This window comes from Sus scrofa, chromosome 13 (assembly GCF_000003025.6).
Source record: "Sus scrofa isolate TJ Tabasco breed Duroc chromosome 13, Sscrofa11.1, whole genome shotgun sequence".
Classification (NCBI taxonomy): domain Eukaryota; kingdom Metazoa; phylum Chordata; class Mammalia; order Artiodactyla; family Suidae; genus Sus; species Sus scrofa.
In genome coordinates this window covers 197,420,609-197,438,730 of record NC_010455.5, presented here as the reverse complement: position 1 = coordinate 197,438,730, position 18,122 = coordinate 197,420,609, and the positions used below count along the sequence as shown (strand labels likewise).

General features: G+C 46.4%; 1 protein-coding gene across 1 annotated transcript in view; it reads right to left on the bottom strand.

The window, feature by feature from the left end:
- ITSN1 (intersectin 1) overlaps positions 1–18,122 on the bottom strand; it is a 191,023-nt gene that overhangs the window by 53,807 nt on the left and 119,094 nt on the right. Inside the window, 5 exon segments of the mRNA XM_021070946.1 lie at positions 1,994–2,115; positions 5,054–5,099; positions 8,851–9,017; positions 14,083–14,165; positions 14,924–15,129. Of these exon segments, the coding sequence (XP_020926605.1) occupies positions 1,994–2,115; positions 5,054–5,099; positions 8,851–9,017; positions 14,083–14,165; positions 14,924–15,129 (624 nt within the window).

Below are 18,122 nucleotides of genomic sequence, written 5' to 3'. Positions count from 1 at the left end.
TTCTTTTTTTTTTGTCTTTTTGCCATTTCTTGGGCTGCTCCCGTGGCATATGGAGGTTCCCAGGCTAGGGGTCTAATCGGCCTATGCCAGAGCCACAGCAAAGCGGGATTCGAGCTGCCTCTGCAACCTACACCACAGCTCACGGCAACGCCGGATCCTCAACCCACTGAGCAAGGCCAGGGATCGAACCCGCAACCTCATGGTTCCTAGTCGGACTCGCTAACCACTGAGCCACGACAGGAACTCCTAAAAACACTTATTTTCACTGTGAATCCACCGGTGGTTGAAGCCACTCGTCTTACATTTCCCACGTGTTACTCTATCTAGTATACACCGCCCCCAGCTCACTGTCGCTCCTCTTCCCCCAGCCCTGCAGCTTCACAAGGGCAGAACACAGAGCTCCCTGGCACTTTCTTCATGTGTGTATCCGCAGGAGAGGAAGTCTGGCTAAAGCACCGGAAGCCCTCCTGTGCATGGCAATTCCATCCGCATTATTGCGGACTGCAAGAACTTCTTTTGAAGAAGGTACTAGGCGTGTGATGATGAAAAAACATAGTTTCTGTCTTCAAAAAGCTGATAACCTACATGAGGAAGTAAGAAATGTTCATGGGGAGTTCCCGTCGTGGCGCAGTGGTTAACGAATCCGACTAGGAACCATGAGGTTGTGGGTTCAGTCCCTGCCCTTGCTCAGTGGGTTAACGATCCGGCGTTGCCGTGAGCTGTGGTATAGGTTGCAGACGCGGCTGGGATCCCACGTTGCTGTGGCTCTGGCGTAGGCCGGTGGCTACAGCTCCGATTTAACCCCTAGCCTGGGAACCTCCATATGCTGCGGGAGCGGCCCAAGAAATAGCAACAACAACAACAACAACAACAACAAAAGACAAAAGACAAAAAGACAAAAAAAAAAAAAAAAAAAGTTCATGGAGGAGTTCCCGTTGTGGCTCAGCGGAAACAAACCTGACTAGTATCCATGAGGATTCGGCTTTGATCCCTGGCCTCGCTCAGTGGGTTAAGGATCCAGCATTGCCGTGCCCTGTGGTGTAGATCACAGGCGCTCAGATCTGCTGTGGCTGTGGCAAAGGCTGGCAGCTGCAGCTCCGATTGGACCCCTAGCCTGGGAACTTTCATATGCCACAGGTGCAGCCCTAAAATGACCAAAAAAAAAAGGAAGTTTCTAGGCTAGGGGTCAAAATGAAGCTGCCGCTGTGACCTACGCCACAGCCATAGCCACACCACCTCTGAGCCGCATCCTTAACCCACTGAGCGAGGCCATGGATGGAACATGCATCCTCACAGAGACAACGTTGGGTCCTTACCCCACTGTGCCACTACGGGAACTCCCTGGATGGGTTTTTAATGGCTGCCCACCAGCGAGCTCCCTGGGGAAGGCTCGTATTTGTCTGCTCTGGGCTGTGTCTTCTACTGCAGCTAAGATACACCTCATTAGTCCACCAACTCGCTCTTCACTCTTTTGGCTCTTTAGTTTTAACTAGGGGCCCTGTATGCACAGAAAGATACTGTATTTCTTTACTTCCCCATAGCACTGACCTTCCCCTTCCTGCCCAAGCTTTGCTTGGACAGAGCAATGAACCGAGGACACACACACAGGAATCAAAATTGTTGTGACGTACAGATGTGGCCTTGAATGCAAGAGGGCTGCTGCTGTACCACACCTTACAATGCCACTGATGCTGTGACACGCAAGGACAGCTCCATCAGGAGTCCTCGCTGCCCCAACACTGGGTTCCTGTCTGAACTCAGGAATCCAACAGATTTGGATACATCTTCGGAAGAATCCTTGGCTCTCACAATTCTGTTCCTTGCTGCCCCAAGTTTAGGAATCCAAGGGGTGCAGATAACGTGGCATCTCTCATTATACAAACACAGGACTTGGGCAGCAAGGGGTTCCTTGGACTTTGCAATGAAACAGCATCCCTTTGAGATCTGTTCAGATTGGGACAGAGCATTGGAAACAAAGGCGCGAGACACTAACTTGCAGCTCTCCTTCCCACCATCCACCCGGGTTCTTTTTGCGGATCAAAATCAGCTGACCAGGGGCCAGGGTGAGCTGCTCAGGACCGGTGGCCGTGTAGGAGGCAATAACCTGGGCGATTTCTGAAAAACAAGACCAAACACAGCAGTGCGTGGTTAGCGTCAGGAAGAGGAGAGCCTAAGAAGACAGAACCACCCCCCGGTTCATGAGTCAACAGCATCAGAGCTACTGTACAGGGCTGGTTTTCTACTACATGGAGGCTCCACAGCCCCCATCTACGAGCTACAATGCAAAGGAGAACTGGCGCGGGCTGGGTTTGTCTTCTGTTCTGCCCCGTCTGCTCTCGGACTCTCTGGGGACGTCCCAACTTGCCTCCACAAGCCCCCTCCCTCCACGCCCCCTCCCCAGTTCCTGAGAACATTCTGCAGCCAACAGCTGGGCCTCGTTCCTCTCCACCGGGCCCTCTGCCCGCACACAGTGCTTGGCACCCAGGCCCCTCAAGGATGGTTAAGTGAACCAAAGACCTCAGGCGGAGCTTCTCCACCCATCAAGGAGAGGAGAAAGAGAACTCTTTTCTTCAGGAAGCCCCGGGGAGCGGGCACTCGTTTCGCATGTTATGACTTTCTTCAGACCCTCTTTTCCATCCCAAGGACCATTTTTTGTGTGTGCGCCTCACATTTTGAGGGTTATCCCCGAAGAGCGGGTAGGAATGCAATGCAAGTTTTACTGCTTTTTGGGGGTGGGGGGGTTATGCAAAACAACAATTCAGCACAGAAAAAAAAAAAAAAAAGTAAATAGTTTGTACTTTTCCTCACCAAAAAGGCTCATGGGAAAAATTCCAGCAGGACCACAGGCCAGGCTCTGCAAAGTCTACTGGCACAGGAGGCCGGCTGCGAAAGGACAAAATCCCTCTCTAGTGAACTCTGCTGTATCCGCAGTGACTGCTTCCTGAACTTCTAGAAGAAGCAAGACAAACTGTTCTATTCTTCTACACTCTCTCTCCCCATTATGATCGGCGTTCCCATCATGGCTCAGTGGTTAACGAATCCGACTAGGAACTGTGAGGTTGAGGGTTCGATCCCTGGCCTTGCTCAGTGGGTTAAGGACCCAGCATTGCCCTGAGCTGTGGTGTAGGTCACAGACAGGGCTCGGATCTGACGTTGTTGCGGCCCTGGCATAGACTGGCAGCAACAGCTCCAATTCGACCCTTAGCTTGGGAACCTCCATATGCCACGGGTGAGGCCCGAAAGACAAAAAGAAAAAAAAAATCGTTCTTGAAAGAAAGAAATGAAGGAAGATAGGAGTTCCCATCGTGGTGCAGCAGAAATGAATCCGACTAGGAACCATGAGGTTGTGGGTTCAATCCCTGGCCTCGCTCAGCGGGTTAAGGATCTGGCGTTGCCATGAACTATGGCGTAGGTTGCAGATGCGGCTCAGATCCCAAGTTGCTGTGGCTGTGGTGGAGGCCGGCAGCTGCAGCTCCAATTCGACCCCTAGCCTGGGAACCTCCGTGTGCAGTGGGCACGGCCCTAAAAGAGCAAAAAAAAAAAAAAAAAAAAAAAAAAAGGAAGAAAGAAAAGAAGGAAGATGGAATGAAGACAGACAGATGGAAGGAAAGAGGTACAAGGCCCCCGTTCTGACACTATGTCCTGCTTCCCCAAATGCACTCTGGCCCCTAGGACACTGTTTTGTAACCAGTGGTCACCATGCTAGGAGCACCAGCCAGCCCTGCCAGATGCTTCCCAGCGCTCAGGGGAAAGCAAGAAGAGCCCAGCTTACACATACTTGGGCTCCGCTGAGAGCTCAAGCTGGGAAATCTGGGCTGTGAATGAGAATTCTACCCCAGCAGCCAAGAACTAGCTCTAGGCTCCACGAGTTAAGAGTTTTCAGTTTGGAGAAGATCCAAAGGAGTGTCCCGTCTGGCCTCCGATGTTCCTGCCCCTCAAAGGACCTGGCCTGCGAAGCCAGCGACCTGTCCCCACATTCTTTTCTGTCTTCTGTATCTCTGAGCAGCTCGCTGGTTTCGGTGCAAAGTTAGGCCACTCAGGAGCCTCTGGAATGACAATTCAAAATGTAAACTCATACTCAGAGGTCCCATGGTGGCACAGCATCAGGACACAGGTTCGATCCCCAGCGGGACAGAGTAGGTTAAAGGACCCGGAGTAGGTCACAACTGCGGCTCAGATCTGATCCCTGGCCTGGGAACCCATATGCCATGGGGCGCCCCAAAAAATAGGGACAAAATTGCATATTCATGGTTAAAACATAACCTGGGTGGTCCGATCTCTGAGTCTGACTAAAATCCTACGACTACCCAAAAAACCACTTCTCCTTGCCTGGCGAGCGCCTTGCAGCTGAGCACCAGACACAGATACACAAATCCTTCGGTGGCACCGAGGTGACTCTTTCAACCTGTAATTTCTTAAGGCTGGAACAGCAAAAAAAGCTCAAATGACCTAGAGGAGGAAGACAGGCCGTACCAGCCGTATGAGTTCACATCTGCTTCCTTCTTTCATGCTTCTATTTATAGAACATGTGATTTTTGTTTAAATAAGTGAAAACACTTTGAATTCAGAGGGATGATGACAATGTACCCCTGCTGTGTACCTGAGGGAAAACCACCCTTTAGTGGCTTCTAAATGAACAGGACCCATGCTCTGGTAATACCTGTTGCTGCTCTACTTTTTATGTCCTGGGACTACATATACTTTCAGGAAAAAAAAGGGGGCATCCTGCAGGTGACAAGAGGAGCTAAGTGGCAGCTGACCCTCCATCCTCCAGCTCCAGGCATTACACCTTCCCACATCCTGCCCGAACTGTTTCTTCATATCCTACGAGAACATTCTGTCTGGTTATGTCCGACGTGGGAAGTTACGTCCATATACATCTATACACATTATTAATGGATTCCCAGGAAAGGAGCCACCCCCAAACACTCTTAGGGAAGATTCTTTTGTCGTCGTCTTCTTTTTTTATAAGGCTCCGGTCTTAACATAGATTGGAACAACTATCAATTACATTTAAAACAGTGCAAAAGAAGCATCGGGGTTTGCAACTTACCAGGTTTTTTTCCTAAACTCCCTGTTTTCCCAGCAGTTCCAGAGCCCTTAAAACAGAGCAGAAGGTCTCATTTACATACAGAAGAGTTTTGGTCAAGCAACTTAAAAAGCAATTAATGATGAAGACGCAAACCAGATCGATCCCCTAAATTCCCCTTTTTCATTCTGGAGGAACACAGTAGCATCGTATCTCCTGACATGATGGTGTATACTGGCAAAATATGGGCAAAATAAGTACTTTAAAACCCGCAGCTTTTACACTTTTCTTAAGAGAAAAATGAGCAAGGTACATGGCACTCTAGGGTCCCAGAGGGCTCTGGTATTGACCGTGTGTCACGTGAAAGTATCATGTCCCCAGGTCCTGTCAAACTGGGGGTGCCCCACCAGGAAGACCCTAAATAATCCACACCCTAAACACTAAACTCATGCTTTTTGTCCAAATGATTACGTATTAACTATTTCACACGTAAAAAAGTACAGAGACTACAAGAGACATCCATGTGAGTCCAACACCCAGATTTAATACTTGCATATATAGATATTTTGGTACATTTGTTTTAGGGCCCCCCCTTTTTTTTTTAAATAAACAATACAGTGGCAATTCAAACTCTCCTTCCCCCATCTCATTATTCAAAGTGGCAGCCTCATCCTCAAATCCTTTCCACCCAAATCTTACTACACTGCTTAAACACCGAAATTTCTCTTTTAATGCCCGACACACAGCTCTTAGAAGCAGACAATTTTTTTCCCCCCAACTACTAAGTGTTCCAAAAGTGCTCTGGGGTTGAATTCCTTCATGGATACTCATGGAATTTTAAACCAGCTGAGTAAGCCCAGCAGAGACCTCGAGCTGGGCCAGGGGCCAGCCTGTAATCTGTCATTACAAAGTGCTTTATTCTGAATTAATTTTCACTCCTGGGTTCCTGTCTTCCAGTAAATTAAGTACTCCAATTAAAAGAGACCAAAACAAAAGGCTTAATTAACTAAACGGGAGTAACTGTAAGAATAAAAAATATGTAATTTCTCTACCAGGAGCACAACTCATCCTTGTCTCTGTATGTATACTGCACTTCAACAACCATTTAGCAGGGAGAGCTTGAATGAAAACGGTTACTGTGATTGCGCTATTAACCAAGATATCCAATACCAATCTCCCTTGCCATTTGGATAGGCTGTGGGGATGGAAATGAAGGAAAACTAATGAAACGAGATTCCAAATGGCCAGTTACTTTCCCAGTGCAGGCTTAGAACACACTCTCTCAATTCCAGAAAAAAACAAAGCACTTGGCAATACCCGGTGATACAGTTTAAAGCAGCTTCAATGTGCTCCCTTTTAAATACCAGCCAGCACAGAAGCGAAGACGGGACTCAGCTGATCAGCTTCTGTCCTGGTGCTTCTCAAGAAGGCAGCAGAAAACCTGCCGCAGGCTACACGCCCCAGCCCTGCTCAGGCAGAGAAGGAAGCAGGACGAGGACAGCTTCCCCTGAGTCCACAGCTCAATTCTGGCATTTGAGAGTGCGTCCAGTTTTTAAGTTTGCCAGGATATGGCCTTATACACTGAACTCTATGTCTAAGTAGGATGAAAGAGCTGCCTTTTTCAGTTTTTTCCATTATGAAATAATGTGCCTAAATGTTTGTCCAATATCTTTCACACTGCTTGTTCTTCTGTGGCTAATAATTTAATTCTGAAATTTTATTTTTATTTTTTACAGAATAAAACACATACATTTAAACACAATTCCATTCACACAGATTATTATATCATGGGATCTTAAACAGATTAAGTGACTCCCTCTGGAGAAGTGGAATGGAAAATATGCTGAGCCATTTTGTATGGCTTTCATCCTTACTATTTAGTATTATCTATTACATTTCAATTTTTCTTTAAAATTAGCATTATATTAAAATTGTTATATTATGCAACTAAAATTTATAAAGAAAGCTGTGGCTATAATTTAAGACTGTGGTTAAGAAAGCCTTGACAACTCAGCTCACCTTAAAAAAAATTTTTTTTTTCACTTACAGACTTTGGGTGGTTTGGGGTAGAAAACTCTAATTTATTAAACTATAATATAAGTAATGGTTTTGTGCTTAACTGACCCCAAAGGAAAGCCACTTTAAGAGTTTCAAGCATGGTAGCAGAGTTTCGTTTTTTATGTGTTTTTCCCAGCTCCTCTGAAACAGCATCTCCATGGTTCTTAATGGATCTAACTGGCCTGAGAAGAGTTGAAAGTTCCCTCTCCAGGTGGGCAGAGGACAATACAACGACTGCCCTACAGCAGTCATTTGTCCTACAGAAGGACAAATTCCAGCTTCTGCCAAATTCTTCAAGGATAAGCAGACTTATGTATATCCCTCCAGGGGAATCTCAGCAGGCTACTATTCTCAAGACCAAAGCAAGGGAAAACAAAAACAAAACAAAAATGATGACACTCTCTTAAAAAAAAAAAAAAAGAAAGAAAGAAAAAATATCCAAGCAGATAAAACTACTCCTGGGAGCTACAGGGAAGGTGAGGAAGCTGATGGCAGACCCACTACTGCTTATCACGAGGCCCAGCCTCGATTCCCAGGCAGCTATGGGTCTGTTAAATGATGACATTTATAACCTGAAATTCTCCACTAACTTGAAACTGGCCACTACGAGAGGGGCTCCCAAACTCTGGCGGGCCCATGCCATCATTTCATTAATCTTGAGCTATCTCAAGATCACATTTTATGCCACTGAATCTTTAGGGCCCCGATCATAACATTTGGGAGCCACTTCTAATATATAAAGATAAGAGCATTTAAAATAAATTCAGAAAAGCAATGAGATTCTGCTGTGTGGCACAGGGAACTATAGCCAATCACTGTGATGGAATACGATAGAGGAGAGTGTGAGAAACAGATTATACATATGTGTAACTGGGTCACTTTACTGTACTGCAGAAATTGACAGAACATTGTAAAGCAACTGTAATAAAAGTTTTTTTAGATAAAATAAATTCAGCCTCCGATCAACAGAGATACTAAGGTCTAGCCAAAGTGTACCCATCTCTCAGATCCTGTGTCTTCCTACGGAGTAGGCAAAAACAGAAATTCTAAAAACTCTACTGCCCAATAGTCTGGGATCAGTATCACCAAAATACTTTTGTTTATGTGGACAAAATATTGCTGTGTATCTTTCTTGGGGCATCCCAAATCAGTGACTGCGAAGACTTCATCAAAAATATTTACTCTGGGAGTTCCCGCCATGGCTCAGTGGTTAACAAATCCTGCTAGGAACCATGAGGTTTCGGGTTCGATCCCTGGCCTCGCTCAGTGGATTAAGGATCCGGCATTGCCGTGAGCTGTGGTGTAGGTCACAGATGTGGCTTGGATCTGGCATTGCTGTGGCTGTGGTGTAGGCTGGCAGCTGTAGCTCCATTCAACCCCTAGCCTGGGAAATTCCATATGCTGTGGGTGCAGCCCTAGAAAAGGCAAAAAGACAAAAAAAAAAAAAAAAAAAAAAAGAGTATTTACGCCAAATCCTAAGCCAGTTACACTCAAACCACCCTCCAAGGGCAGCCTCCATTGAGTCCTGGGTGGGGGCGGGGCGGGGCACTGGGGGTTCTTCTGCTTCTGGGAAGCCAAGGCTGACCTCACAACACCAGTAAACAAGTTCAAATAATTACATTACAGGTCACACTGTATTTGCTGTCACGTTCCAAGACTTATGAGCAAAACCCAATAATGATGTTCTACCAGCAAACATCACGACTCCCCAGGAAGAGAATCATTGCACAGAAAGGGAGAGGAAACAGTTAACGTGGGTTTACCTCGGCATCTTTAAGCCTCACATAGTTAGAAGGGAAGACTCCGGACTTGTCGCCCACTGTTCCTGTCCACCAGTCACCGTCTTTCTTGGTAACCAAAATCACATCCCCTTGCTGAAAGGTTAAATCGCCTTGCTCAGAGCTCTCGTAAGTATACATGGCAATAAATTCTGGTGGGGAGAAAGAGGGAGATACGGAGAGAGCTTGATTGTTTACAGAAATCCCAGACAGCGTTGCAAAAGCAAGTTTATGAATAAGGACATTAGGATAAGGTCCATTCAAGAGAAAGGCTAGTTACAGCAGATAAAATACAGAGTTGCAACCCCCCCCCCCCCCCCAGGCTCCAAATTCCCCAACCGCAGTCAGGGAAACAATTCCTGTGAAGACCCAGGCCCAGGAACAACAGTAAAAAATCAATTGCATGTCTACCAACAACAGCACCGAGCATGACCTCCGATTTCGAGCCATAGTTTTTTCGTACATGGTTTGCACATTTAAATGAACTTTTACTGAGCACCAAGGTTGTGCTGAACACTACGTTGGATGCACTGGCTCATCAAATATCTGTAATTCACTTTTGGTTTTTGGCCACACCTGCAGTATGTGGAAGTTCCCGGGCCAGGGATTGAACCCATGCCGAGGCTGTGACCTTCACCATAGCTGCGGCAACACTGGATCCTTAACCAATGGCACCACAAGGGAAGGTCCCAAAATTCACTTTTAAAGGTACCCAGTCACCATTTTAGAAACTTTTAGACATGGTCTATCCTTTATGTAAATTAATATAAGACACATTTTTCATTATTCAAGTGCCTCAGTGAAAACTTAAGTCCTATTGTATCACACACACGGACAGCAGGAAGCTGCTAAAATGCAAAATTTAAAATATACTTATTTAGTTAAAAATGGACATCGAGGAGTTCCCATTGTGGCACAGTGGAAATGAATCCGACTAGGAACCATGAAGTTGTGGGTTCGATCCCTGGCCTCGCTCAGTAGGTTAAGGATCTGGCGTTGCCGAGAGCTGGGCGTGGGTCGCAGATGTGGCTTGGATCTGGCGTTGCTGTGGCTGTGCTGTAGGCCAGCAGCCATAGCTCTGATTCGACCCCTAGCCTGGGAACCTCCGTATGCCTCAGTGTGGTCCTAAAAAGACAAAAAGACAAAAAAAAAAAAAAAAAAAAAAAGAAAAAAAAGGCTGAGAAACAAAGATTACTTGACATAAAATTCTAGTCATTACATTAGGTAGAGAATAAAAGGTTTACAGGAAAATGAACTTAACTTTCTTATTTCCACTTTTTTCTCCATTTTTCCCTAGGCCTTTATATATTTTTTAAAAAGCAATAAGAAAAAAAATTTTTAAAGGAATTCCTGCTGTGGCACAGTGGAGATGCAGGTTGAATCTTGGCTGGTGCAGTAGGTTAAAGGATCCAGGGTTGTTGCAGCTGTGGCTTGGAACCTGCCTGGGAACTTCCATATGCTGCAAGTGTGGCCCTAAAAAGCAAAAAAAAAAAAAAAAAAGCAATTAAAATAAACCACCATTTACTAGAAAACTTTGTTTTATGATGGATGGTGTGTTTCTTGCTAACATTTCATATGACAGTCCTGAAATGCAGAGCCTACTGTCAATTAATAGGCAGACAGTTAGTATAGAGGAATCCTTTGGCTAATTATAAGAGCCTCTGCAGGAGGCACTAAGGAAAGTTAAACCCAGAAAATCACAAAGCCTCTGGAGTTCTCCAGCGGTGCAGCGGGTGAAGGACCTGGCGTTGTCTCTGCCATGGCTCGGGTGGCTGCTGTGGGGAGAGTTTGATTCCTGGCCCGGGAACTTCTACATGCCTCCAGTGGGGCAACAAAACACAACACAACAAACCAAACACCCCACCAAGCCTGCTGATGCTTATGCTCCTGGGGGCAGCTCTCCAAGGGGCTGCTTCAGCTTCAGCTGTGCTGACCTGTAGGCTGAGGTCAGCTGACCCCCGAGGTGAAAGGTCACCCGATCATGTGAGGGAGAACAGAAGACTGCTTTAGCCCTCTGGCATGGGTAACACACACCTCCCAGTGTAAACTGGAAAAATGGTTGCCCACACGAGGAAACCAAGTGCGGCAGCTTTAATAAGGACTTTGCATTAATGTACTCCTTCTTCTGCTTTCTCAATAGCCCAATCCTTCCCTTTTCATTCTGCTCCCTTACTTGTTCTTCCTTCGCTCGTGCTTGGCCATTTCAGATGGGATTCTGGGCAATCGGTCCTTCCCCCGGGGATTCCTGCACTTAAAAGGGGATCCAAGTTGTGGAGTAACGTTTGAAACGCTTAAGAAACTTCAGAGGCACGAGCTCTGGCTGAACCTCATCCTGCAGTGGCAGATATCAAGGAGAGGGGACAGACTGTGGCTCTGTGGGCCCTGTGTGTGCCCCGGCATCTGCGAGGCCAATCGGGATTCAGCAAAAATGAGGGACATGAGGACAGATCTGCAGGGGCTCCTAACCACGCAGACCCTCCGCCTCAGACGTTAACGCAGGGCGCTGGCCATTCCTGAGCCCATGTTTTAGGAGCTTCCCAAACTAGTTAACCCGCTTTATGGTTCTCTTTAAATCTGATTCCATTTAGTAGACGGCTGATAAGTGGTTCATTAACACACGTGAGGACCTTCAGTCAGAATTTCGGGTGCCAAGGTCCTCCACCCACATTCGGGTGCCAAGGTCCTCCACCCACATTCACATATGCTGCGCCCATGGCATAAGGAAGTTCCCAGGCTAGGGGTGGAATAGGAGCTATTACCACCCCCCCACACACACACACCACAGCCACAACAACTGGGGATCTGAGCCTTGCCTGTGACCTATGCCACAGCTCACAGCAACACCAGATCCTTAACCCACTGAATGAGGCCAGGCTTCGAACCTGCGTCCTCATGGCTCCTAGTTGGGTTCACTAACTGCTGAGCCATGAAAGGAACTCCCTGGTTGGCAGTTTTTCTTCATGTTTCTAACCTAAAGCATTTCGAAATGGATGTGATCAATGCCAAGTGAGGTCAGAGCTTAACTCTCTTCCATTGCTCAACTTTCAGAATCTGTGTGGGGCTCATCTGTGACCTACTTACTGAGGACTTAAGTGTGGAGGCCTCAGGAGCCGTTTCAAAACAAATCAGCATTCGGCGGCATCATTGCTGATGGGAATGCTCCCTGCCTTAAGTGGCTTTGTCACCCATCCAGGAAATGAAGCAAAATAAAGGAAATAAAAGTAGCAGACACTTGCTGCTTTTATTCTAAAAGCTTACATGTGCTCTCTCATAATCCTCGAAGTAATTTTCTACCTGAAGTGGCAATTATTATACCCATTTTCTGGATGAGGGAGTGAAGGCATGACTAAGATTATATGGTCACTGGTGTGAGCCAGGATATACACTCTGGGGCTCCGGTGAGACTTAGTGGATATAAACACTGAATGTGGGGAGAGGGGGCGCACATATAACTTGCCTTACACAGCACTGACTACATAGCCTGGGTTGAAACGACCTTTTTGCCTTGTCCTCCTATCAGTGGATAAAAGAAGTCATTAAGATGACAAGAATGAATGCAGAGCACGATGCTAATGATTGTTTTGGTGGTAACGGCAAGAACTGGATACAACGGAACGCTGGACTTGTTCAGTGATGATGAGGTTTTATAGCTCTTCCTATAAACTAAAACATTTTTTTAAAGTTTTTTTTTTTCTTTTTCTTTTACTTGAATGGCCACATCTGCGACCTCTGGTTCCATTTTAATAATGTACCATATACCGGCATATATAATTCCCAGGCTAGGCGTTGAATCAGAGCTGCAGCTGCCGGCCTATGCTACAGCCATAGCCACAGCCACAGCCACACCAAATCTGAGCTGCATCTGGTACCTCCACTGCAGTGTGGCAACACTGGATCCTTAACCCACTGAGCAAGGCCAGAGATCAAACCTGCATCCTTGGGGACAGTATGTTGGGCTCTTAACCCCCTGAGCCACTACGGGAACTCCCCCATTTTTTTGTACTTTGGGAATGCCTCTTGAAAAAGTGACTTTGTTACTGTCTAAATCACCATGAAACCTTTGTCCTTGCTGTGTCCACGGAAACGACTGTTTCAGTAATTCTATTTTTCATAAGGCAAGGCTTCTAAGGAATGCCACAGTCTTGTAATGGCAAACAAACTACATGAAAGAGGCTATCCTCGTGGAATTTATGCAAGGAACCGATGAGAAATTACTATACAACCGGGGAGACATCTGTTAGCTACAAATACTATTTAGACTTCTTCATGGAAAGGCTGTCTGACTCGGTAGGCTTACTTTTCAATTAGTGTTCTGATGATGGCTAGACCCAATGTAGAAAAGACATGAGATTTTTACTATGAGAGCCTGAATTATGTAGCTTCTGTTCAGTTTTAAACCTGTACCATATACTGGCATGTATAATCCATACAATTATGTCATCAGGTAAAGATGGGAAAATAAAGCAATGAATTATTTGTGTAATAAACACTCCACATGAAATTTTTAGGCCTAAATAATGCTGCGTAGTTATTCCCATGTGACACAGAAATTAAACTCCTATTTCATTTGGGTCAGTGGCATCTGATGTGACTGTGACAGCTTTACTGAACTGTACAGTGACGGTTTTAAAACAAAACACTTATCTGTTTAAGTCAGAAAACAGCAATGACCACGAATTGGCTACAGAGATGCTCAGAGACCTTGGTCCGTCGTGGATGGGCCTCTTCCAAAAGTCAGAGAGCTCACAGTCAAACAGAATTAGAAATTTCAGTTTTGGAGTTCTGGCTGTGGCTCCTCAGATTAAGAACCTGACATAGTGTCTGTGAGGACGTGGGTTCAATCCCTGGCTTTGCTCAGCGGATAGGTGTTGCTGCAAGCTGCGGCACAGGCCTCAGCTGCAGCTCCAATTCAACTCCTGGCCCGGGAACTTCCGTATGCTGCAGGTGCAGCCGTCAAAAGAAGAAAAGAAAAAAAAAGAAAAAGCCAGTTTTCTTTTTGATACATGATCGATGTATCTAATACTATTTTGAGACGTCTCCACCAAGTCCTCTGACTTTATAAAGAGCTAAACTTCATTCTACCTTCTTTTAATACAAGAAACATAAATTAATGTCGACTATTTCAAAATGAAATCCGACCTCATTTCAGACATTCACTGTATCTATCACACAGCTTCCTCCACCTTCTAAGGGACATCATTTGATGCAGGATCTCACCTTCTCCTGACGGGGCCGGCTTGGCTGCTGGGGAAGCTACTCTCTTTAGACTCGCAGGACTCTCTGAGGAGCCGGAATCTATGCTGCAAGGGGCGGAGAGACAACTTTAATTTTCATCCTTAAAACAGTACAAATGACACTGATGTTTCTTTTTCAAAACCCGCTTCACACCCGAAACGTTGACAGTCTACAGCTGAAATAGATGCACTGAGCTAAGTCAAAGCATGTCCCGAGGGGCTCCCAGGGCCTGACTCTGGCCTCACATCCTGTTTGTCAGCACTTCGCTGGATACACACATGCTGGTCTTTTTCAAAGCATGACTGACAGGTACCCGTCCCATACTTACGCTCTTCATCTCTTCTTAAAGCTCATGGTTGGTTTTGACCATTTATATGGTTAGAGCAATAATTTAACAACCACTTTTGTGTCAAGTTTCCATGCTCTAAGGTTCCCAATGAAAAAGATAATTCATTCTTCCAGTGAGTTCCCCCAATACTTGGGGCCTCTTAAGTGTTGCTGTGTATCTGGCACAGTACTGGGTACTAAGCATGAAGAGAGGCAGAATCTCCAACAAATCCCCAAGAATGTTCCAGGTCTCAGAGCAGAATTCCCTCTTGCACAAGTCAGTGAAAAACAAGATACGCAAGCTTCTATGCGCAAGGGAAAAATGGCCATGCATCTGTAAGAGGCTCTCTTCTGTTGGCACGAACCCCATGTTTGCAGATCCAGAAGACAAAATAATCCTGCAACTCCTATCTGTGCATCTTAACTAGTGCCAACGCGAGTTTGATGCCTAATATGTTTTTCAGCCAATAGAAGCAGAGAAACACAAACATCATACCTGGTAGATTTCCTTATGGGCCCTGAAATGAGTTTCACGTAGGACTTAGGGAACCAACCCTTCTGGCCTTGAACTTCTCCAAACCACCACATGTCCTGCTGCTCCAAGACGGTGATGACATCATTTTTGTTAAAATTTAAATGGTTGTCCTTTTTGGCTCTCCAAGGATACAGGGCTTGGGCTTGGAGCCCCTCCACCTTTTCACCCTTGTGTGTGTGGAAGAACACAAAGGACCTCTCATTACTTGGTGATTTTTACCCACATGTACCATCACTTTGCAATTACTATCAATTCAGCTGACACATGCATGGCCCACATGCAGCCACAGAGGCTGCTACCTCAGCCCAGCGTGGGTGCTCCGCGTCGCATTGTTCTCAGTAACTGTTTATTTCCAGAAGTGGAGATGAAAACCTGCCAGCCTATTCTAGCTGGTCTGGCTATCTAGAATTCTCTAAATAAGTCAGGAGGTGGTAGTTATTCTGTTGCACCTGGCTGCATGCCTGTTTCTATTTTGTTTCCGTTTTAACTCTCAAGTTGCTCTGGGCAACCCTATCCCCCGGCCAATTTCCAATCTGATTTGGATGTTTAGCCGAGGATGAAAACCACAGCAGACACATCTCAGTTTAGGTGGACATGGGAAATGTGCCCTTTGGACGGGGCTTGTTTTAGTTCCTTTGCAGAGAAATAAGACTGGAGGAGCATCAATGCACAGTGATCACTATGTATTGCACATCTCTGTGCAAGGCATATACAAAGATGAATAAAACACCTCCCCAAATAATTTAGGTTAAATCATTTTATTAACCGTAAAACCAGAGAACAGCTGTAGAGCACAGGGAACTCTACCCAATATTCTGTGATCATCTATATGGGAAAAGAATCTGAAAGAGAATGGATGTATATATATATTACTGAATCACTTTGCTGTACAGTAGAAGTTATCCCAATACTCTACATCAACTATACCTCAATAAAACTTTTTTTTTTCTTTTTTAGAGCTGCACCTGCAGCATATGGAAGTTCCCAGGCGAGGGGTCAAATCAGAGCTGCAGCTGCAGGCCTACGGCACAGCGCAGCCACACCAGATCTGAGCCTCGTCTGCAACCTACACCACAGCTTGGGGCAATGCTGGGTCCTTAACCCACTGGGCCCGGCCAGGAATCGAGCCCGCATCCTCATGGATGCTAGTTGGGTTCTTAACCCACTAAGCCACAGAGGGAACTCCCAATAAAACTTAAAAAAGACAGTATGGAATTATTACCAAGGAATTCATAATGAAGGAGGGACAACTACGTATACCACCTGGCAGAATGAAATATGCTAAAAAGGGGTTCCAGCTGTTCATGGTGGGGATGGAGAGAAAAGAGAGGTTCATGCTGCCTGAGGGCAAGAGGGCAAGGTTTGCGGAGGAGGCAGCGTTTGAGCTGAGCTGCGAAGGACATTGACAACTAGGGCTTCGGAGGGAGGGCACTGCAGGTGGAGGGCACGGCCGCGAGGTGCGATCCTGCAAAGGGTCCAGGAGGAGGAGCACAATCCGGGGCTGCGAGCGGCCTAGTTTCATGGAGGGGTGGAGGAGGAGATGAGGCTGGAAAGGCAGGGGAGGCATTTATTATCTTTTCCAAAACCATGACAATATATATATATATATTTTTTTTTTTTTGGTCTTTTTAGGGCTGCACCCACAGCAGACGGAGGTTCCCAGGCTAGGGGTCAAATTGAAGCTGTAGCCGCTGGCCTACACCACAGCCACAGCAATGCCAGATCTGAGCTGTGTCTGCAACCTATGCCACAGCTCACAGCAACACCAGGTCCTTAACTCACTGAGCGAGCCCAGGGATCAAACCTGTGTCCTCATGGATACTAGTTGGGTTCGTTACTGCTGAGCCACAACAGGAACTCCTTCACGCTGTTTCTACCTTACATCACACACCACTGAGATTCTCTGGTGTTTAATTTGTCAGTCCCTTTCTCCAGCGACCATGTGGCTGGTTCCTGCCTTTCCTGATGCCCGCCTTCTACTGTGCTCCTTCTCTTTTCTTTCACCAAAATCTTTCCATGTTCCCACCTATCATTTCCTCTGTATCCCTTTGCCTTCTGGTTTATCCCATGCTTTCCCAGGCTGCAAATAACTCTGTACTTGCCACACTGAACGGCCTCCTCTCTGCCCGAACCACCACCTTTAATAATATGAGCATCAGCGGGAGTTCCCGTCGTGGCTCAGTAGTTAACGAATCCGACTAGGAATCACGAGGTTGCAGGTTCGATCCCTGGCCTTGCTCAGTGGGATAAGGAGCTGGTGTTGCTGTGAGCTGTGGTGTAGGTTGCAGACACGGCTAGGACCCCGAGTTTCTGTGGCTCTGGCATAGGCCGGTGACTACAGCTTCGATTAGACCCCTAGCCTGGGAAACCCCCATATGCCACGGGAGTGGCCCTAGAAAAGGCAAAAAGACAAAATAATAATAATAATAATAATATGAGCATCAGCATCCCGCACCTCCTCCCCTCATCTCCTGGCCCTGAGCCCTCCTCCTCCTCCAGAGTCACCATGACTGAGCTGGGACAGATGCAACGGAAAGGAACCCCTCAGTCAGGAGCTGCCCTTCCTCCAGACACACATTCTGCACAATTTCCATTTTCTCCCTGCACACTCTCTCCGTCAAAGACCTCCCACGTTTCTTTAGATCTGACCTATGTTCCAAGTGACAGACAGGACTAGCTGGATGGGCCACGTGCACCTTAAAATTAACAGTCCAAAATCCAAATCAATAGCTAAAAATCAATTTCTCTTTCTGTGTTCCTTGATCCTCTTGAAAGTCAATTATTTTGGGGCATTCCCATTATGGCTGAGCAATAAGGAACCCAGCCAGTATCCTTGGGGATTTGGGTTTGATCCCTGGTCCGGCTCAATGGGTTAAGGATCTGGTGTTGCCGTGAGCTGTGGTGTAGGTCATAGATGTGGCTTGGATTCCATGTTGCTGTGGCTGTGGTGTAGGCCTGAAGCTGCAGCTCTGATTTGACTCCTAGCCTGGGAACCTCCATATGCCGCAGGTGTGGCCCTAAAAAGACAAAATAAATAAATAAGTCAAATCTTTTTCTCAATCCCAGACCCTTCCCTTCCTCTCTGCTCCCACAGGCGTCGGGATTCCACCCTCTCACTGTTGTCACTGTCCCCGTGTCCTCCACTCCAACCCCCCTGCGC